This window comes from Plodia interpunctella, chromosome Z, assembly GCF_027563975.2.
Source record: "Plodia interpunctella isolate USDA-ARS_2022_Savannah chromosome Z, ilPloInte3.2, whole genome shotgun sequence".
Lineage (NCBI taxonomy): Eukaryota > Metazoa > Arthropoda > Insecta > Lepidoptera > Pyralidae > Plodia > Plodia interpunctella.
The window spans coordinates 10,994,916-11,018,307 of NC_071324.2; the positions used below are offsets into that span (position 1 = coordinate 10,994,916).

At 35.4% G+C, this 23,392-nt stretch overlaps 1 protein-coding gene across 15 annotated transcripts in view; it reads left to right on the forward strand.

Annotated features, from left to right (window-relative positions):
• Positions 1-23,392, forward strand: part of Mbs (Myosin binding subunit) — a 50,775-nt gene continuing 27,383 nt past the window's right edge. For 4 of the 15 annotated variants that reach the window (XM_053768228.2, XM_053768232.1, XM_053768241.1 and 1 more), the window contains exons 1-11: positions 2-652; positions 12,487-12,617; positions 13,001-13,119; positions 13,436-13,584; positions 14,647-14,802; positions 15,362-15,551; positions 16,801-16,971; positions 17,949-18,036; positions 18,965-19,045; positions 21,133-21,294; positions 22,485-22,592. In XM_053768228.2, coding sequence (XP_053624203.1) covers positions 410-652; positions 12,487-12,617; positions 13,001-13,119; positions 13,436-13,584; positions 14,647-14,802; positions 15,362-15,551; positions 16,801-16,971; positions 17,949-18,036; positions 18,965-19,045; positions 21,133-21,294; positions 22,485-22,592 — 1,598 coding nt within the window. In that variant the 5' untranslated portion in view covers positions 2-409. Of the gene's footprint in view, positions 653-12,486; positions 12,618-13,000; positions 13,120-13,435; positions 13,585-14,646; positions 14,803-15,361; positions 15,552-16,800; positions 16,972-17,948; positions 18,037-18,964; positions 19,046-21,132; positions 21,295-22,484; positions 22,593-23,392 lie in introns of all 15 variants that reach the window. The other 11 variants (XM_053768226.1, XM_053768227.1, XM_053768229.1 and 8 more) reach the window with 8 other exon arrangements.

Below are 23,392 nucleotides of genomic sequence, written 5' to 3' on the forward strand. Positions count from 1 at the left end.
GTATCTCGGTCGCCACCAGGAGGCGCGCGTGAGAAGCAGTTACTGTTGCCGTCATTCTCATCCACTACCTAGTTTTTCTTTTTTGCATTTTGGTAGGAAGTTGGCTGTAAAATTTATTCTTGTAATGGCTGCCACGCTAAATGTGTAGCTTAATGGTTATGTCATGTATATAGAATCAGTGTTCATGTGTGGAATTGAAATAATTCAACAAGTGTTTCGAACAATGATCTTATGAAAGCAGCTTAATCTCAATCTCCCTGGAACGTTTCCTCTTTCATGTTTCCTTTTTTGGCAATTAAGTTATGGACTCGGCGTTTGTGTACTGTATGTTATAAAAACATTATCTATGCACTGTGATAAGTGTTCGTATGAACCATATTGAGTGCCAAGTGCTTTGTCACTAGTTAAAATGACGGATACGCGGTCGTCATCGGCTCTTTTCAAGCGAGCGGAGCAGTTGAAAAGATGGGAGGAATCCGACACCAACAAACAGTCGCCGATGCCCAAGCGGGCGTCGAGAATCCAATTTTCTTCAGGAATAGTGTTTCTGGCGGCCTGTACGGCTGGAGACAAGGATGAAGTACAACGGCTGTTGAAAATGGGTGCAGATATCAACACCGCGAATGTAGATGGCTTGACAGCACTTCACCAGGTTAGTAGGTACTTCTAAAATCACCAACGAAACATGAACCTTTTATATGTTGAGTGTTAAAAATGTCTCACCCATCCATCAACTCAAGTACATCTTGGTAGTAGTAACAAATAAAACTTTACCATCTGTCATATGATAGTTACCTAACCTATAAGTTAGGTAGTTTGTTATAGATTTATACTTTAGTTAATTAGATAGAAATACTATGTGGGTGTAATTAATTAAATGACCAATGAATGATTATATCTATACAGTTGCGATTAATGTTGGTTTGATAACAATGATGCCTAGGATGAAACATGCAAATATTTAAAGCATCTCCTTACATACTTTACCTGTAAAAAGTAGCTAGAGCTTAAACAGTTACATTTAGCTGTTATTTTAAATATTTAGTATACTTGGGAGTTCACTGACTTAAACATGCCTGCCTTGACAACATAGACTATATAGTTCTTCTCTTCATTCAACATGCACTGATGCACTGTAATCAATAAATCTTTAGATGTATTAACGGTTTAAAAAAATATTTTCTTTAATAATTTAGGTTTTCACCAATAGATAGTTTGGGTCCTGTTTCAGTCAGTCAGTGAGGAAGTGTGTGGTGTGTAATTTATGTTTTATCTGAGCAAGGTCAGGACAGGCAGCTAATAAATGCAGCTAATCTGTGATTATCCACCTATAGATGTTGTACTTTACTTATTTTCTATGTTACACACCAATTCATCATCAAAGTTTTCATTATTTTTTAACTATTTTTATGTACATTATATGATAACCTACATATGTTTTGAATTACACTGAAAACAATAATTTAAATACATTTATATTATGACAAATCTGGTAGTTGATTGCCCGGCAACAATATAGTATTACTATTGAGGCAATATCATTAAACTAAATGAGACAAGAAATAATTTTAATTGTTATAATGTCTGTAGATTTTAAGTGTCCTGCAAAGGGTTAATGATCTTCTTCATTCCTTATCCCATTTTAATTGGAGTCAGGTCTCCTTATACACTCTGAGAACTCTGCTCTATCTCCCTAGAGAACTCTACTATGGGTTGTCATAGGATTCTTCATCTCATTTTGTATATTGGCCCACCAGGTAAAAGGTGGTCTACCTTCGAATTTGGGCCTTTGGGGTATATTATGAACTAGCCGAGTGTTGTCTTGAGTCTTGAGTGGTTTCATCTTGTCAATAAGTTAACATTATCTTTCATCCAATTCCTAACATTTTTACCGGTTGCAATATGTTCAGTTTGCAGAATGTTGGATGTTCATCATAAGGTGATGTGCAAAATAATTTCTGTGAAATGTATCGGAAATTCTCTGGAATACTATAGAATAGTTAGCGTCATAATAAAAATCTAGTCGGCGGGTGCATGCGTGGCTTCATATTGTTCTTGCTGTGCTGATAGGCATAAGCACACCAGCATAAGCATATCAGCATAAGTATGTTGCTGATATTGCACTAACTTGTAAACAGAGGGAGACTAGTGTGATGTGCAATTGGCTGTTCTCCAACTAGTAAAATCAGATACTTTTTTCTAATATCGAAAACAAAATTTTATATGGAGCTTGTTGTATGAAAGTAATGTATTGTGACGTCATTGATTTTGGAGTCAAAAAGCATTTCTCATATTTCTTTAATGAGACCGGAAATATAGTACCCAGTCCAATAGCCAGTTGTGTGGAATGAAAGAACCATACCTCAGACCAGTTAATTTTTGAATCCTGTTCACCGTCATCTTCATGTAAGTTTTGAAAAGAGTGTTTTTGTTACAATTCAAAAACAGAGAGACCCATATTTTTGCACAAGCTAATGCTGCTTGAAGCATGAGTTGACGCCTAGGGTCGTCTGTCGACCACTTCACAATATGTGCTGTGAGTGTGACTTAATACTAATGCTTTTCTAACTGGAAACTTATAAATATATATGATAACTTCATGATCATTCTCCATTTTGATTTTGATTTATGGTGATAAAAATATGTTATATACATATATATTGTCTAGACCTTCATACATATGCTACAGTCCGACTCCTCAGTAATTATATGGTTAGTTATTAATGTATACATTAATTGCATTAGTACAGAATGTTGAAAAGACGAGGAAGATGTTTTTACTAACACAATGCTTGTTTACGTAAACTATAGGCTGGTTGGTATTCTTTCTTGTGGGTTAAAAGAATAAACGAACGAGCAAGGGTCAAAGTACGTCCATAATTGTATAAAGAAAAAGTTATTGACTGGAATTGAATACATAACTAAAGGAACAGTCATTGGACTATTCCTTTAGTTATATTTAATGCTGTTCAATGTATTTTAATACAAACCAAGAAGTCGACTTCCGTCCGTGAATCTTTTCCTGTAGAATGCGGCATAAAATCACGTGACTGAGATTAGCACTGGGAATAACTCGATTGTTTCGCCCGACAAACGTCACTGGACCAAATTAGAACCGGCTGTCTATCGCGCTATTTTCACTTACCACAACCATTACGCGCTCAACACCAAAATGTCACCTATAATTCTATAAGAACATGCATTGGTTAACTACCACTGTCTGTGCATTCAACGCGACTTAAAATTATCTCAGGGGTGATACGAAAGACCTTTCATAAGATTAAATGATTATGTCAACGATTGAGTTGTAAATTACAATAACGCAACGTCAAGAAATTAATCTTGTTGGATGAAATAATCCTTACTTAGTGCTTATGATATTTTAGATTTATTGACTATTTTCGATCTCGAGAATTATTATTATTAGGGTAAATGCGCCGTCAGTTCTGTGCTCACTATAGTACTTTCCAAGTTGTCACGAAATTATTCATCACATTTGTATATGGATAAAATAATAAGAGTTAAAATTGATTTGCCTATTGTGAAAATTAATTCAAATATAATATTTAGATTCTGCTATAATATTGCTGCCAAGTATTTAAGTCAAGTTCAAAAATATTTAAAAATAACTACCGAAACCACTTCCTACTAATATTCTTAGATTAGATGATGTTATATAAATATTTCAGTGGGAGTGTGGGTGAGAATGTTACTAATTGGTCGAATCAGGTGAATCGTCACCTGTTCTTATGAATAAAAGTTGACACCATATTGCGATTAATCCAGAGAATAATGATGTAGGTAACAGTATTCTGAATAATCATTAATGTGGGTGTTCTCGAAATCAGAAGTGAAACATAACAAACATTGTTTCGTGAATGAAATTGTCGCCGCGAGTGTGTGAAAAATTACTAATTGGTCACGTTTTGTGAATTCTCGAAAAGATTTTGTATACCCGATTGATCTTCGACATCGCTTTGATGACGTAGTAGCCTCAATCCTTACTGCAAAAAATTAAGCTAATCTAGTACAACATTTTTATGGGTTTCGATCTTTCAGCTAAGGCTGTGTCATAACCACGGCCACTCCACATCCTCTCGTGCATGTTGTATGAAGCCATGGTTATAGTCTTGGCAACTGATAGACAATTATAGCATTCCCAAAATAAGGATTAACGTCGGGCGGACGGTAAAATCATGGTCGGACACCTTGGCTTCCAGGCGTCACAGTCGATTGGGAACATGACATATTTATAAACAAAAAAATAGTAATTTCGTGGATCTCGGTTTCAGTTCGATAAATATGTTACGCAGGTAGCGCAGGTATGACGCATGGAACACAATACGTGCTCCACTACAGTGAGCATGCGCATACGATCCAGTTTCTTAAGGTGCGCTTCCATCACCAAAATGCCTACTTTGGTTGGTTCAGGATTCGACCGGGAATCGAACCCATCAAACCAGCCAGTCTTAACCACTGAGGTATCGAGTTTGCCAGTTCGGCCTAAAGTGGTTACCAATACTCGGAAATCGTTCCAACATAAAACAAATTAACAAAGACATGGTATGGACATAATTAATTGACTATTCGACAGTTTCAAAAATAAAATGTATGTACATATAAAAGTATTGAAATAATTAAACAAGATAAATTAAATGTAATTTTAATTGATATTTGACAGTTGTATTAATTAGGAGATTTACTGTTTTTTCGGTCTCATTAAAGTATATATAAGAAAATATTTTTGACTCCAAAATTCGTGACGTCATTGTCAAACAAGCTAAATAAAATTTTGTTTTTGACATGAGAAAAATGAACCTGATTTGACTTGTTGAAGAATAGCCACTTATGTCATGATATTATCAATTATTGTGGGCAATAATTATTGTCTCGACGCGTTGGGTCGGTTTATCGCTAGTCTAACCGGGAACTAGAAACATGTCTCTCACAAAAACATTTTTATGCAATTATTTTTATGCCAATATTGCCACTGTACGTACATACCCTAACTTCACAAACTGGGGTCCAATTCTCACGCAAACGAAGTCAATTCCATCAATTTTCTAAAACTTTATCGAAGGTTTTAAAACTGATTCTCCATGGGAAAAAAATCACACAATACAATACAGTTCTTGTGGTAGTAAACATGTATCATAACAAAATTAACTAAGTAAGTCATAACATTATCTGTACAAATATTGTGGACAATAGTTGTCTCGACGTGTTGGTTTGGTCTGTCGGTAGTCTGGCGTGGTACGACTTGGCACAGATTTGTTTAAGTGTAACGTTCTGTTACGCCACTAAATTCTATTTTAATTTTAATAATGTATAAATTGTGTATCATGTTCAAAGAATTTTATCTTATTCCGCTTACTATGCATAGTTAGGATTCCACATGGCGACGTTTAAATCATACGGTTTTAATTTTATATGAAACCGCATATATTTTGATATGGGTATTCATATTAATTTGTTTGCCAACTATGTGTACAATAGTGATACCGAATGATATCTATGCTCCGCCGGCACCTTAATCGCAATTTTAACTGCCTAACTATAATTATAAAGCACTCGTCTAGATTGTACAAACACATGTATGTGAAGTCAGCCTAACGTATCTCAGTTGGTGTTGTACAGGGACAAAGATTCTGGAACTCCTGAACCGCTAGCGTTATTAAAGCGGGAAATAGTTTTATCAGCCCCCGACTGTATCTTCCATCATTGGCAAAGTTAACCTGATAAGGAATGTATAATTCTCATAACAGATCTTTTTAAGAACTTGTCCATATATACTTTCGAATCAATTAGGTTTTACTATTTCAATGCCTTTGTCACTTTCTGTATTCATAGCTGTCATTAATGACATATATTCCTCACAATAATGTCTTCGGCTAATTTTTTCACATTCTCTCATCTCATTTTTACATTCTTCATCATCCTCCTTGTCATCAGATTCATAACTTAAAATGATATGCAGTATGTCCAGTGTCGGATTTATATTTATTGTAATTGTAAACAGTATATCTGCGTTCTGTTGAGTTATTATTTTGGCAGCGTTTGATCACGGATGCGTTTTGTCTTATGTTGTTTTATAGCAGTATTTATAGCCGACGATAACCATCTCATTAGACGGTTCGGAAAATTGGGTCGAAGACTCGTTGCTTTTGTACCTTCTTGTCTTGCGTTTGCTAGCCTGCGCGAACTAAAGGGTTTTTCATTGGGTAACATAGAAATTAGAAAATTTTAATGGAGGAAAAAGTAAGATCAATTACGATGACATAAATGCGTTACCTCTTAAATCACCCAAAAGCAAATATATAAATGCTAAGACGAATAAATAAATATATATATAATGCTAATGTAATGTATATTGTAATATCACGATAAACCAAAGACCAAAATATTAAAAACGACGATTTAGCATAGCAAATGAAATAGAAGATTTCCGTACAATTCATAAGATAGGCGTTGTAAAACTGGGCGCACGATGAAGGACAAAAGAGAATTAGCCCTCGTGTATTGCTAAACCGCGTTTTTCTTTCTTGTATAAGCGAAATGAAAGATATGATATCAAAATGGACAATTCATTTCCTAAGTAAATAGTGACTATCAGTAAAACATAAAAGAATTAAGACCATGTAGACGTAAATGAAAGTGAATTTAATACTAACAGAATAACGTATAAGAAAAATACATTAGAGCAGAGCCGTATGACCTAAAAACTTGACAGTTTAAACACCCCAATTATTGTCAGTGTCTAAATACAAGACAAGTAAAGCCTAGATTTGACGCTGTCATTGACCGACCTACATATTTTCTCAGGGAATGATGTATTGCTGAATGACAGAGCCCGTGTGTAAATTTAGAATCGGGCGAGAGATTTTTTCGAGGTCACTCCTAGCGTCGACGTGAGATTGGTTGATGCTCCTTACGTCACAAGTTGCACACGCGCCGGTTTTCCGACTATACGGGTAACCGTGGTCAATAGTGACCGACTGATCACTTTACTTTCTTTTTCAAGATTCATGAAAATGTGCAGCATAATCTGAATTTTAGGGAATATATATAGTCTTGTACGAATTTCAATCTGATCTATTGTCATTCTGATATCTGTTCTAATAACAAACTAGTCTTAGTTTCATCTAGATCAAGTCCAATGATATAAGAAATTTTGTGGACTGTGATTTAGACGTACTGGTGGCCTAGTCTTATCGAGACGTAGTCCTATAAATAGAAATCTACGCATTTATACAACTTAACTTTCATATTAAGTTCTTTTTATATTATTACTAACAAAAGGGGTCCTCTGTGGTATTTTTTTATCTCCGAAATCGAAAATTAGGCCGGACGCAAATATTCTATCATGTTAAACAGAATACACATACGTCTTTCGTCACATCAGACCACGCGAAGCCATTGTGTACTCTAATATTCTCTTGTGTATACTAAGAAAGAGACCAAGGAAAGTGTATGATTTAAGAAAATTACAAAACCGTCCATGGGTCCATGGTCCGTCCTAATATTGATTCCATTAGAGGCTTCCCGCGCTGCATTCTGACTTAAAGCTACCATTATGGTAGCCTTAAGTCAGAATATGATGACGTCATTATGAGATGCCTTACGCACTAGTTTGGCAGCTAGAATTCAAACCTGACCGTGCTCATGTAGCAAGAAGTTTTCGTATACAGATCACCCAGGCCCTCCCTATATTTAGATACGTCTTCACGTTGATGTAAGGCGGTTCCTTATTTGCGTGCGTGTTTGCCGCGATACTTCTGAAAATCTTTTATCTATGGTCGTCCGTGAGTCATGATTCTGGTAGCGCTCGAGCAATTTTACGAATAGGAAATATGTATACACGATATGAATTATATTAATGGGATATTATGCACGTAGAATTAAGGGGTAATGATAAACATCTAGCTGATCAAAACATCATCATATGTTGTGTGTACTTTGGACGAAAAGTTTAAATAAATTTGTAAAAGAAATCATGCATTTGAGCAATCTACTGATTACTTTTCTGAGGATTATTTTTACCTTAAAAAAGTTAAACCAATGTTAAGTTAAAACTTCGTTTTGTCCCTAATTCTCATTATTTGACATCGACACGAGACCAACAAAATACGTTTTAATTTGAACTTTTTCATAAAGACAAGTATTCACATTGTGACCTAATTTTCGATATTTTTATACCGCTCTATTTTTGTATGAAATACATAACTACGTAACGAATCTATTGATACATGGTTTCGCAAGGAATCGATCTAAAATAAACTACGCAGACGATCCAACAACCCAACTCTGTAATATATACAAACCTATGCCGGCCACCCATATGCTGATTCAACACCATGTACTTACAGAGGTCTTTAATTTTTTAATTTTTACTTCATACTTTAATAGTGTCGTAACTCAACGTGATCAGTTGCTTATTTTACGACTTATAAACCTATAGGGTACTTCCCATTGCCCTGAAATTTAGCAAGAAGCAAGTCTTACAAAACACTTCTTCTTACTGTAGAGCCTCTCCATTACTGGAGGTTGGCCGTCAGTTCCGCAAACTTCTCCCTGTCCATCAAACAGGTGTTGCACTCTGATGATTCCAGTGCACTCCCTTATATTTCTCAGCCATGATTTTACAACTGTATGTAATGTATAGAGTAAATCTGAACACCGTAACCGTTTTTACATTTATCCATGTATTTGAAAAAAATAATCTAACGGAAACCTGGATGCGTGTGCCCAAATCGCACTTGATCGGGTTTTTATGCATCAATAGATCTCTAAGATTAATAATAAAAAAGATTTTTCACAATGTCCCATGCAATATGAACCCTTATTTGTATTATTGTGATAAGCAAGTCACTAGCACGTACATGATTTTTTTACACTTCGAATGAAACAAATTTACTCAAGCTTGTGTCAACAATGACATTTATGTAAAAAGCGTATTAATCACTCCAACGTTTCACTATGACAGACAACGAATTTCCTTAATTTTCTTCTATCATATGCATAATGCTGATGATATTTCACGCCCACAACATAGTTTCTCACACAATCACTCAATCGGCAAACTCGATTCGCTAACTAAGAGAGACGGAACAACCAGTGAAAACATAATATTATGATTAAAACATTATAAGTTATACATGTTTTAATCATATTTTGATTTCCCTTTTGTTCCTTCACACAGTTCCCCGTCAAATATATGACGTATCAAAAGACGCGGTACTTCATTAGTTGATGTACTGTGAATCACGTCTATCTGTTGTTAGGTATTTCTTTTGTTTGTGCATTTATGATATTATCAATTTCCATTGTAAATTACGCCATTTAATAATTTTAATAGGGTCAAAATTATTAAGTGGTGTATTATTGATCAATTAGGTTGAAAGGCTATATTTGAAAATATAAGGGATGCTATGAACTATATAGTTCATTCCGTGCTAAATATAAAGGTTTTTTTAAGTTGAATAATCAATTTATATAACCTATTTTTTTAAATTATATATTTCAGAGAATGTTAGATTATTCTCAAAGTCCTGAACATTTCATTTTCATTAAGTACTATTTTTACGGGCATAAGTCACGTGATGTTAATTTTAATGGAATTGTTTACTTTTATTTATTGTATTCTGTACTATGTACGTGTACGTACAGCCCACATCACATTAAGCTAACCAAATTGTAATTTCAGCAGCAGGGTAACTTTGCATGTGGTTCACTGTATATTATATGCTCGTACGAATGTTGCTATGCGAATAAATATAGATAATAAAAATTTTAAATGTAATAATTGCTCATGCGAACGTATTTTATTGTTGTTTTATTACTAGCAGTCTTTTGCCATTGTTAATGCACACACATTGCATTTGTTATACGATGCATGTGGTCCTATCTATCGCCCTTTTATTTCCCCTGATAACGTGTATGCGAAATTTTGCGATGGTCGGTTGAGTAATGGAAATAGCGTGGATTGGTCACAAACATTTACATAGTCAACGTCAGTATCGTTACCTAATTCAGAAATTGAACCTTGACAGGCACTTTTTCACGTAAAATTGTATATATTATATATCGTGATTTCTTCAAAATCTATTGGCATTTCGGAAGTACTGACATTTACATTTATCAAGCTCTTATCATGGCAGGAATAGGATTTCTGTAAATCAATTAGAGATATAATTGATGTTTTGGTGTAAAATCAAAATGCGATTGTATTCTTGCACATGCTATAATAATGCTTAAATGGAATTAACTTTATTTTGAAATATGCGGCGACGGGAGAGAGATATATATTCAATAATGCAAGCGAGATTACAATTATATATTATTGAGAGAGATTATAATTATATATATATATATATCTTTATAATTGTCCCAAAAAGTCTTCGAGATCCTCAAAAGGCTTCACTCGCAAAGCGCACTGAGAGTACCTTACATAAGTAATATGAGTGTATTTGTATGTTCTACTATGGTTGTAATTAAAGTATTTAGGTGATAGATTCCAGAATTGGTGGGGGAATCACCCTTCTGGTGCTTGCGCTGGATGATTTCAATTAAATGAGTAACAATTAATTATTTTAATTTAATAAAGTAAATGATTCAGTCAATTCATACTTTCTTACTGATATTATTAAAATTTATATTTTTGTTTGTATATTGAATAAACTCATAAACTGCTGGACCGATTTTGGTTTTTTGCACAGAGATAGACGCAACGTTCAGTAGTGCTACTACTGAACACGCTACTTTATATGGTTTTATCCGAGCAAGGACGGGCGGATTGCTAGTGTTTGAATAAAGTAGCGTATATAGGTACTATTACCGATTGTGGTATCGAGTTGTGTGGTGCCGACACGCGCCGGCGACGCCTGTGGCACTGACCCTGTGGTTCCGAACTGTTGCACAATATGCACTTGGCGAGTTAGTGCACAATTCATATATTACGCATGCGAATTATATTACGCGATTTAATATTTTTAATATAAATTGGTAACTTGTAGTTTTCGTCCTACAATAGTTCCACTACATTCCCCCGTGCTTATCGCACGAGGCGACTAACGGACAAGAACCATCTTGATAGCTGTTAGGCAACAAATAATAAATAAATATATTGGGACAAATCACACAGATTGAGCTAGCCCCAAAGTAAGTTCGAGACTTGTATTATGGGATACTAACTCAACGATACTATATTTTATAATAAATACATATATAGATAAACATCCATGACCCGGGCCAATCAGACAAAGATCATTTTCCATCATGACCCGACCGGGGATCGAACCAGGGACCTCTCGGTTCAGTGGCAAGAACCTTACCACTGCGCTACCGAGGTTGTCAACAACAACAACTACGATAAGCAGGTGGCCGGTAGTAAAATTAGCCGGTAGTAATTAAATTATTAATTAGTAGCCGGGAATGAAACCTGGAAAACGTGAGGATTAGAGAGGAAGGAGAGGTTTAAGCAAATGTGCTTAAACCTCTCCTTCCTCTACTATTAAAACTATTATACTTGAATCAGATTTGTATACAAATTCATATGGCACAAGTAGGATACGAATCTGAGACCTTTAGATCCACAGGCGGGCGTCTTAAACATTACATCACCACCGCTTCAAACATTTGCAAACCATACGGGGAAGAGACGAGAGGAAACTGATAAGCGTAAATTAAATAACTGTACCTAGTGGCCGCGGTCCTTGCATAAATAAACAAGTTTATGGTAGCTGGAGTACCTACTGTGGCCTATGGCCTATCGAATTTTTGAAATTGAACTACTAAAACTACAAATATGTTACTGCTTTTCTTATTTACACTTTCAAATCTCTCTGAAGAAAAATGATATGATTACTGAGTATGATTGAGGAACATGTGATAAACGATTATATTTTTGCGAAACTATTTGTTTTAGGTTTGTTATTTACTATTGAATCAAGCCGCAAAACTGCTGTGAAATAAATATATTTATGTATTTACTTTTCGTTCTCTTTATGGATAGGTATTGTATACAGTATGTCAAGTTTTTGTCAGGAACTCTTTAAAAAATATTTACCTACTTAACAAAAATAAAGCGGTTGTTACAGTATCTTCGGCGTGTGAGCATACATGATTTTATATACAAATTACAAAAGTAAAAGTACATACCAATACTCTTAGTCTTGTGGGCTTAATGCTTCTTTATTCATAAAAAAGTTAAAGCATATTTGTATGCTAAATTTTGTCTTGTTTTGTCAATGTCAAATATTGTAAAGTGCGATATTTACAAAAAATAAGTACATAGGTACTTTACTGCTTTAACTTTATTATGAATGAAACGGTTAGTAAAGTTGGCTGTTGGATAATTTCAACAGTCAACTTTTGGGCCAGATAGAGAATTTTAGGTGGGAGCTAAATAAAGGGACGCAAAAAGAAACGCATAATTTTGATATTTCTTAATGTAAATTCTTATTGAAATGCCCGTATATATGATTTCAGGCGTGCATTGACGACAATCTTGATATGGTGGAGTTTCTGGTGAAGAATGGCGCGGACATCAACCGGGGTGACAACGAGGGTTGGACTGCGTTGCATGCCACCGCCTCCTGCGGGTTCCTTAGCATAGCCAGGTAATAAATATAAAAATATATATGGACAAACCACATGGAATGAGTTAGCATGAAGGTAGGTTTGATACTTGTGTTTTGGGAGACTTACTCAACGGTAGTATATTTTATAACATATATAGTATGTGTTTATCTATATAATATAGGTAATCAATCATCCATGACCCAGGTCAATCTGAAAAAGTTGAGATCATTTTCCATTTTGACCTTACCAGGTAACTCAGGCCCTCCAGTGTAGCAGTCCGGCTTGATGACTGTTAGTTACAGAGTTATCGGTAATACTCCGATCTTCGATCCTCCATTCATGGTTTAGCACTAATTGGAACTGGCTATTTATATATACGTGAAGTTGAATCAGTAGAATTAAATGAAATGTTTTATCGTAGGTTCCTTCTGGAGAACGGTGCTGATGTGGGCGCTGTGAACTATGACGGTGAGCTGGCCGTTGACATAGCCGAGAGCGACGAAATGGAGGAACTATTGCAGAAGGCTATTGACGAAAAAGGTATGTTTTCAAAAATTCCTCACGTTAAGCAGACACTGGAGTCCGATTCAACGCATTCGAAGTTCATTTCATCACATCTCTCGATCGATCGATGTGTTCGATTGAACTTTTCGATTGTGGATTTCTGTCAACGCAGAAGTACGAATGTGTGAGAACTCTGGGCCTCTGGTGACTTGTGATACACGAGTGTCAGTTCGTGAACGAGTTCTGCCATGGGGTCAGCTTTTTATTTATGTTGTTTGGCCAATCATACTTTATGTCAATCTACCATTTATTTGTTACTGCTGTTTCAATTATTTGAATTTTGTCGTTACAGGAGTTGACTGTGAGAAGTCTCGCAACGCTGAAGTAGATACTTTACTAAATGATGCCAGGAACTGGGCTGCCAATGGCTACGTCGAAGTGAGGGATCCGAAGACTGGGGGCACGCCATTACATGTCGCCGCTGCTAAGGGTTACATTGAGGTAATATTTGTTTTACCCCATTTAATGTGTTCCGATTTATATATTTACTAGCCGTTGTTTTTTCGCTTTGGTTTAACCCCGAGTCATTAAATAGATCGATTACAATTTTTACTAAGCGTAACATACATACAGACTTTCGGTTTATAATATTAATATTGATGTGAAATTGGATGCTGACTGACTGAATGGTATTTCGACCCAGAATCGAAATACAAATCTTTAATAATAAATGTTTATTTCACTAATATCTTTAGTAACTGTGAAAATTAGGGATGTGAGTGTGTAAGGATGTTTGTTACTCAGTCACACAGAAATTACTGGGCAGATTTTTATGAAATTTGGTGCACGGGTGTCATATCTTGAAAAAGGTAAAATTTGTCCCGAATATTTCAAGAGCGCAGCTTGTCCATAGTCCTAGACTTTTGTAGTAAAGCAAAGTATACCAGTGGTAGGTAGATCTACAAAGGTCATCTGCATGGGTACCTTCCTGTTATCTACATACGAGTATTTCTGCCGTCAAACAACAGCAATGCATGCGTTGTTGTGTTCCGGTTTGTAGGTTGAGAGAGGCAGTACGTTTACGCGTGATACACTTACACCCCTGATGTTGCAGGCTTTGGTGATCACTTACCATCAAGTTTGCTGCATGCCTGTTTGCCAAATCTTCATAGTCGTATTTCCTCATGGCTGTGGGTCGTGGTCATTACGTGTAACGAAACACAACTTTCTTGGCATTATTAATACCAAGAAAGTTGTTGTGTGTATGGAGTGGTTTGCCATTGCCTTCTCCATTTCATACTCAAGTTAATAATCAACCAGTGTGCAGGTTTCCTCACGATGTTTTCCTTCACCGGAAGCAAGTGGTGGTCTATGAAAACTACTATAAATGAGTTAGATTGGTATACAAACTCATGTGGCACGAGTAGGATTCGAACCTGGGACGTTTCGATCTCCAAGTGGGCGTCACAAGCATTACACCACCACCGCTTGCCAAATAAAGTTGTGAAGATCCGAAGATCCATCTATAAGGTCGATGTTCATGATTATTCTTTCTATTGTCAGGTTGCAAAAATGCTTCTAGAAGAGTGCAAGGCGTCGCCCGATAGTGTGGACTACGAGGGATGGACTCCGCTACACGCGGCCGCTCTCTGGGGCCAGAAGGATGCTGCGGCGTTGCTGCTCAAGTATGGCGCCGACCCACAGCTCAACAACTACTCGGTATGATTACATCACACAGTCTAATGAGATTCACACAAAAATACATTCGTGGGCGTATTTTATACTATATCTTATCAACTTTGTGGATGCAATAAATTATTGAGTGTTGAATAATACAGAGTATACACTATCGGCAAACGATGTTTGACGATCATTTGCGGTTAAAACGTACATTGCAGGTTTTTCCTTGCAGTAAATAGAAGCTGACATAAAATATACGCGATGTACGCGATGTATTCGCGTCGGAATCTATAATCGGCATAAATACGAAGCAGCCGTCAGCGTCGACAATGCAGTCAGGGCTGTCACAAAATATTAAAGACGTGTTATAGTATCTGTATTGATTTATATAATTTTTCAAAAGTTACAGCCCTTGATTTAGCTCCTAACACGTCATATCTCATCTTATGAGTCATAGCTAAAATATAGCGTATCCGAATTTCAATTTTTAACAATAACATAAATACCGAAATGTTTTTTTCTTTTCCATATATTTACTTCAATTTAATGAATGGATTTCCAGTTAATATCCAATACATTCGTTTTTGTTATTTTCAAGGGTCAAACGTGCATGGACCTGGCAGATCCGAGTATATCGGCGTGGCTCTCGGAGGCCACACTGAAGGTGCCGCGGCGCGTGAACAATAACAACAACAATAATAACAACAAGCGCAAGCGCAGCCCGCCCCGCCACGACGTCAAGAGGGTCGAACTCGAAATCACGGGACAGACAGACAATAATGTTAACGGTTTGTGTCTTTTTTCTAAAAATCAGAAATTCGTTTTTCAGATTCACGCTTTACAAGAATATAAACGTCCGTGCACACCTATTGCAGAACGTACACAAAACAAATGTATGGAGTTTAACACATGCTTTAAATTTCTGTTCCCTTGCTGTAACTATGTATTGAAAGAAAAGTTGGGCATAGACTCAAAATAATTGTATATCACAACGATTCTGTGTGCATATATTATGCAAACATGTATTAAATTTCCATTCAATCGTGCTACGTGTACATTAGTTGTGCACGAGTCTTTATGTATGGACTCCACAACGGAATCCATAAAAAAAAAATGTTTGAAAGAGGAGTTTACTGAACTTGTAAAATATATAACGCGGACAAAACGAACGGTAATGAATAATATCGGTACCATCGGGCTCATCATTAATTAGTTCATTGAATCTAATCAGGGCTAACGTCAACATTATTTATGTGTAATAAAAACTGATGTTGAAGCACCTCATTTTTGGTAACAAAAAACTAACTTCAGTTCACGAATGCCTTTCACGTATGAGAAAAAACGTCGAAATCAGTATTATAATATAAATATTTGCTTACGCTGTTCTGCATCTCAAAGGGGACTACTATGGACAATCTTCTTCCGTCTGTCCGATAGTTTATCAATACTTTTTTTCTAGGACGTGTAGTGGTTTATAACCTGTCCCCATGATAAAGCAATCAATCCCTGAAGTTGCTATTTGTGTCATTATAAAATTACAAACTGTCTCGCGTGCAAGGCATTATACTAACTATGTTCAAAAGTAAATGAAGCCAAAGAAGTATCTTGTTTTTTTTCTGTCTAGATATTCGTAAAATTAATAATATAATTGAGTTTTTTATACTTTGGTATCATCGGATATATAATCTTTTTCTGACCAGATTCACCAATATATTTCCAAATTATGTTTTACTGTATAAATCTGAAAGTTTAGTTTCGTAAAAATTGAATTTTAATAAATTATTATGATAAATAACTTCAGTTTTATAAAGGTATTATTTTACTTTTGAATATTTGTGTGTACAGAGTCATTAATGTATTACGTGAACGCCAAATAGGGTGTATGATCTATGTGGTTGTTACGTCAGCAATGTATTACTAGCTACCACTAGCAGTCGCACGCGGCTCAGTCGGCGACAAAAAATAGCTTTGAATGTAAAAGTGCTCACGTAATACATGAATGATTCCTCACCATCGCATGCCATATCATCTGTGTAGACAAGCCGCCGGCCGCGCCCGATATCATAACAAAGATATCTGACGGGAAGCCGCCAAAGGGCCGGGCGCCGTCGCCCGAATCCACCGAGAACACTGAAAACGTGGCCATGGAAGACGCGCCTTCGTGGCGCAGATCAGCCTCCTTTAGGAACCGACAACCCGACCCTGCCAGTGAGTAATGTTCAGCCTAACTTTTCATTACGATAATGATGACATCAATATACCAAAGTAGAGCTGGCGTGACGATGTGAGAGAGAATATGCGCGCGCTAATTGGCTACTAAGATTCCGCGTTCTGTTCCGTTCTTGATTCGCGCGACTAATAAGATTCCGCGTTCCAGTTGGAAACATCCGGAAAAAAAGGAGATTGGAGATTCTACGAAATTTTTTTACATGCAAATTTTAAAATTTTACAATAAATAACAAATTTTACGTTTACACGTGAACATTTTGATGATATTAACGTCAAGAAACTATTTCTACGCCTCTATGATCGTATCGTAATGAAAATTAGGCTATAGGGTCGTTATGTACTAACTTTATATCGTGCCTCAATAGTTTTTTAATACAGAATCTACAATATTGTCACGACAGCACTAGCGATTGGTGTAAACAACGTGTTTTGACAATGACAAGGCCATGGAGTAAGTACTTCGTACTACAGTACCTACTTATTCCATGGACAAGGCTTTCATTGCAGGACAATTGATTCGTACACCATGCAACAGATGGTTTGATTACTCAAAATGTTGGTGCTGCTATCTGCAATGAGCTTTGCGTAATATTTCATAATCTATTTTGTTTTAACACAACTATTGAAAAACCATTGAGAAACGATTACCATATGCACTGGGTAACATATTCACAAGTACATACTCATATGTTATTAAAAGCGTGGTTTAAAAGATAAATAGTACTATTTATCAACAGTCAAATTTCATACGTATCATCCGAATAAGTGAATACGGAAAATAATTAACTGAAATAAAATACGACAGTGCAATAATAATTCAAACAAGGCCAGTCTGTAAATAAATATCCAGATTGGAAATGCAGCCACTTCCCGCGCACCTTGCTTATTTTTCTTAGAGGTTCCTCTTTACGTAATAAAAATACATATATGATGACAAAATCAAACTTTATTTTCAGGAGAAAACAAATCCGCCAATAACAATACAGTGACAGTTGACAACGAGACAATATTGAGGAGGACACACAGTTTTGAAAATGACAAAACGTGAGTATATCTGTATGACGTGGCTGTGATCGCAGAAATAATTTGGTTTTACGTTGATGGATGTGCTAAAACTAAATTATTATTTTTAGCTTAAGATATAGCATTGATTGCAGTATTTTAAGCGACGTTTGATTTACATTTTTTCTAAATTATTTTTAGTTCCAGATGTATATAATTTTTCATTGCATTTCAAGAATATTTTAGTCTGTCTGTAATATGTAGAATATAAATGAGTGTTCTGGCAACACCGACATATTATACAACCTTAACCATTCAATTTGACAAAAAAAAATAGTTTGTTAACAACCCTTTTCGGCACTTTATAGACAGACTATAAAAATATTTTGTGTTGCATGTATGTTGTCAATAGGGTACATATGTCACCGATCACCGGGTAGCATAAACATGTATTGGCACTATTCAGACACATACCGTTTACAGTAAATCATTCATTCCATATGTTAACCTTAACACTTTACTAAAGTTGACTTTAGCGGACGCAAAATTACTTTTTTTCTTATATAATTAAAGAATACATATTGGGGTAACTTAAAAATATTACATTATAAAATAAAAAAAATATCAGCTAAAGTGCCTTTTAATAATGCTATTATAGTTTTGTTACTTACGTAAATGCATTCACACATTTATTCAAATTTCTCTTAACACTATCCTATTCCTACAGGAGAGTACTATAGAAACTCCTAAGCGGGAAGACAGTTATTGTGTTTTCATAAAAACAATAGACAAATGGGGCGTGTGAATGCATTTTGTACTTGTCATCTTTAGTAAAAAAAATACAAGGAATAATATTATGTCATAAAATGTGTGTGATTTCATAAAATATCACTTTCGATATCTACATCGTACACACGTGGGGAACCTTCTGTGAAGTTGTTACAAATGAGATATAACTAACATGTTTCAGAACACGCCTCGACAGAGTGAGCTTGTTAATAAGCAGATTTGATCGCTCAAGGTCTAAAAACTCTGGGATATCGATGGATGAGTCAGTTCCTATTCAAAAATATTATTGTGACACGTCGCCGCTCCGTTCTTACATTGTGTTTCATATCGCCATGTAGTTGCTATCGGGATCTTAGTTAAAGTTCAAAGTATTCATTCAGAAACTGTGGCTCGTCCCGGCTTCGCTCGGTTAAAACCATAATAAATGATGCAAATATTTCTTCATAAATCACAATATATTGGTGAAAACCGTACAAAAATTCGTCCGGTAGTTTTTAGTTTATCGTGTTCACGGTCACTTATTTTTATAATATGTAAACATTAGTCCTTCATAGACATTTTTTTTACCTCAATATATATAGTACAAGCTCGGGATAAAAATCCCTTATGTGTTATTCCAGGGTATTTTCTACCCGTGTACCAAATTTTATAACAATCGGTCGTCCGTCCAGTAGATAATGCGTGAGGAGGTAACAAACAAAAAAACTTACTTTTGCATTTATAATATTAGTTGGGATTTCTCATGTGACGCATTGATTAACTTCATTTAACCCTGTAAGGTCTTTTTATAGTCCAATCTTATACTTTTTACATATCAAGAAAAATATAGATTTATATGGAACTTATATGACAGTGATGTTATAGTCACGTCACTATTATTATAAATTTGTTTATTAATAAATTTATGTATTAACTAGATGTTCCCGGGGCTTCGCTCCCGTGGGAATTTTGAGACAAAATATAGCTTATAGCAATTTTGGATAATGTACCTTTCTAATGGTGAAAGAATTTTTGAAATCGGTTTGGTCGTTTGGGAGATTACTGCCTCAAACATACAAACTCACAAAGTCACAAACTCACAAACGTAATAATTGTATAGATAATCTTCGAATTACTATTCGCAATATTAATTTGAATTCCCTTTCATTCAATATGTATTAATTAGAAGTAATTGTTGACTGAGTTTCGTATACTACATGAGGATATGAATCAACGCTTATTGTATTGTTCAATGTTTCGTTTTTCTGGTGGCGGTAATGTTTATTATAACTTAAAAATAGGCGTTAATTTCTTTAGTAAATGGTAAACTAGCCCGTTTCTATATTTGGATGTCGAATTAATTTTTAATAGATACTGACTATTGTTAGAAAAATAGATAAAACATATCGTTATATTAGTCACGCGCTTCTTGTCATTGATTAGGCTAGCTCTAGAAGTGGTTATATCTCGCAAAAGCTTTCTGCCCCTAGATGACAATATAGATATACACATATAGATTGAAACACCAGGTTTGCATTGCATTGGGGATCTGTTCAAATCTATTTGTCCAGCTTTTTATAATTAACAAACACAACGAAATAAACGCTCGCTATTTTATAATAATATCACAAAATATGTGTTTTGTTAGTTGTCTCGAGTTCATCATTTCATTACAGAAAGTACACTAATGACATCCAATACAAAACTCACAAATAGAAAGGTCATTCTTACACACATAACATACCAAAAGTCAGGTACGTTGCTATAGCGTATAGTAAATGTTTTTTTTTACAAAATGATTAGCATGTCTTGATGATTTTATTCAGACAATCATTTCAATATTAAAGACACAATTCGGTTGCTAATTTCATTCACACAATTCTATGGCGTGAAGTCAGAACAAAATAGCAAAAAAAGGAAAAAAAAATGTAAGATTTTTTTGGGTCAATAATAATTGGAAAACCGATCAGATGTAATAATATATTCAGAATAATTGAGCTTGGTGATGATTGAAAAAGCAATCACATAAGAAAAAATGATCAAGCATTCAGTTTTGTCTTTTTTTTACAACCACTGGTACTGTACAGTAGTGGCAAATAAACGAACGCTGTGTCCTCTTTCTGGCAACATTACAGTTTATAAATCCTGACCATTTTGATATTGCGATGACAATGTAGTTCTTTAGAAACCCGTTTTCTCTTAATGTTTATGCATCAGACAGCAATAGTTAAACAATACATACTCTCGCAGATCTGCGCACCCGCACTCGACAGGTTCATAGACGAGATTGCACGTTATATAAATGTCACCTGACATTTGGGACATGTACATATTACACTCAGCGCATCTCACCAGCATGCTTTTCGTCAGTTTCTATCAGCGGTATCGCGACGTGACGGCGCGCATAAAGGCGTCCTCTTGCCCGTCGATACCGCCGCTCCGCTCACCGCTCCGCTCGACGCTCGCCGCCATGGAGCTCAGGATAAAGGAGACTAACAATGCGGAGAGTACTAACGCCGATGTGCAGACCAGGTGCTCAACGTTTACGATTCGGCCCATTTTTGAGCTAGTTTTGAATATATATGTTTTTGAGTATTTGCGTTTGTGTTTTAGAGTGATAATTCACTTCTTACTATCGATTAGAAGTGAGACGCAGCGCACCAATCACACTCTTAAATATTGCGGTGTGGTTGTCGTTGCGTCACAATGGCGCAAAGTGATTGGTTGGCTGCGTCTCACTGCGAATCAACTCGTTTGGAGATATAAATCGAATATCGCACAACGCAAATTGAACGAAAAAATAGAATTTCTTGTCGCTTTATAGTTATTTTCATAGTAGACGTAACATTGTTTAATGTTAAAATTTGCGTGGTTTTTCGATGAATTTCCAGCGCTCAAAAATGGACCGTAACTTACCCCAAGATAGGTTTAACACAAATATCTAATAGGTTATTCTTACAGCTTATCGACAGCCGCGGCCGTCATAAAATTTTTTCAAATTTTAACACAGACATAAATTAATTTTACGATTCGACCTGTCAAATTATTCCATCTAAGGTAATGTCAATTTTATGAATTATTGCTTTTTGAAACGAAATTTGTCGCCGTGGATGGCAACGACAGATGATAATGGCCGCAACAGTTGATACGCTCTAGGAACAATCCAAAAGTAATCGTCACATCATCTCTAATATCGCCGTTGTCTGTATCGCTTGTAATTGTATGTAGTATATGTGTAAGTGTATTTAATATCGAACAACGAATTTGTAAGTATATTTATATATATTACTTTTGTGTTTGCCTGTACCTCTAAGCTATTCTGGTGGGAAGAAGAGTTGAGTTGCTTCCCATAAGGCTAGATTGCAGCCAAACACACTCAAAACTATAATAAAAAAAAATAAAAAAAATATAGAAATGAAAGTAAGTAGAAAATGTAGTATGAAAGGTTTTTTATCCATCTTTTTAATATTAATTAATTTAAGATTATATATTAATTTATTGTATTATGATCCATATATATTTACAGCAATCTTTTTATATCATAGTACATGATTATTTTATAGTTAAGTGTACTTAGAAATTATATTTTTGAATTTGATAATGTATCCAACTCAATTTCAACGCTGAGCCATTGTCTACGAAATGTACTGCGTGTTTTGTTTACAAATACACGATTTTTGTAAATGATTGATACGAGTATAAACGATGTATGTATATTTTAGAGTTAGCCCTACGGACAGAAGGGACAGGGATGCCAACACTTGGACAGCGCCATCTACAACAGCCGGACACACTAAACCGAACACAACTATACAGACGACGGTTCGAAGGTATGCGTTTACTAATTACCACTTTTTCGACATCGCCTAGTCTTCTATGGAATCTTTTTTTAAAGAGTTTCTATAAAAGTCTAGCTGTTGCTGCGCCCGCGCTATTTTTGTTTGATCTCGGGTCAACAACTAGATTTATTTCAAGATTCATCAAAATCGGTCCAGCTCTTTTGACTGTGAATGTGTGATGATAGATTTCGAGATAAACATTCGTTTTTATAGTATCATTGTAGTTTATTATCATAGTATTGTAAAAATATGGATTTAGTGACAAGTAGTGTAGTAGGTCGATAATTCTTGAAGGATAGGTTCATTTCGGACATAATAAAATGTAAGGCTGGATTATTTTTAAGATTTGAGTTGTTTTGACGAGATACGCGAAACCTACAGGAGTAACATAGGCTACTTTTTTATTATGGTTTTACTCGAGCGAGCCGGGGCGAGCAGCTAATATTTTTGAAAATTAATCTCAAGATTGTATTAATTTGATTTTTTGCTACAAGAATTCAATTCTGTGTTTCTTGTTCTTAGTGGTATTACTTCTAACGGCTATTAATTTTAGTGATTCTTTAATAGTCGTTTATAGTCTTATTATGTACTCGATTTGTAGACGTTCTATTTCAGATTCAAATACTTTAAGTATATATTTTGATACTGAACTTTTTAAGGTACAATACACTGACAATTAGTTTTATTTTGAACTAGCGACTCACCCCGGCTTCGCACGAGTGGAATATTATGCATGTTATATACATAGAAACCATCCTTTTGTATCACTCTATTTATTAAAAATCCAGCAT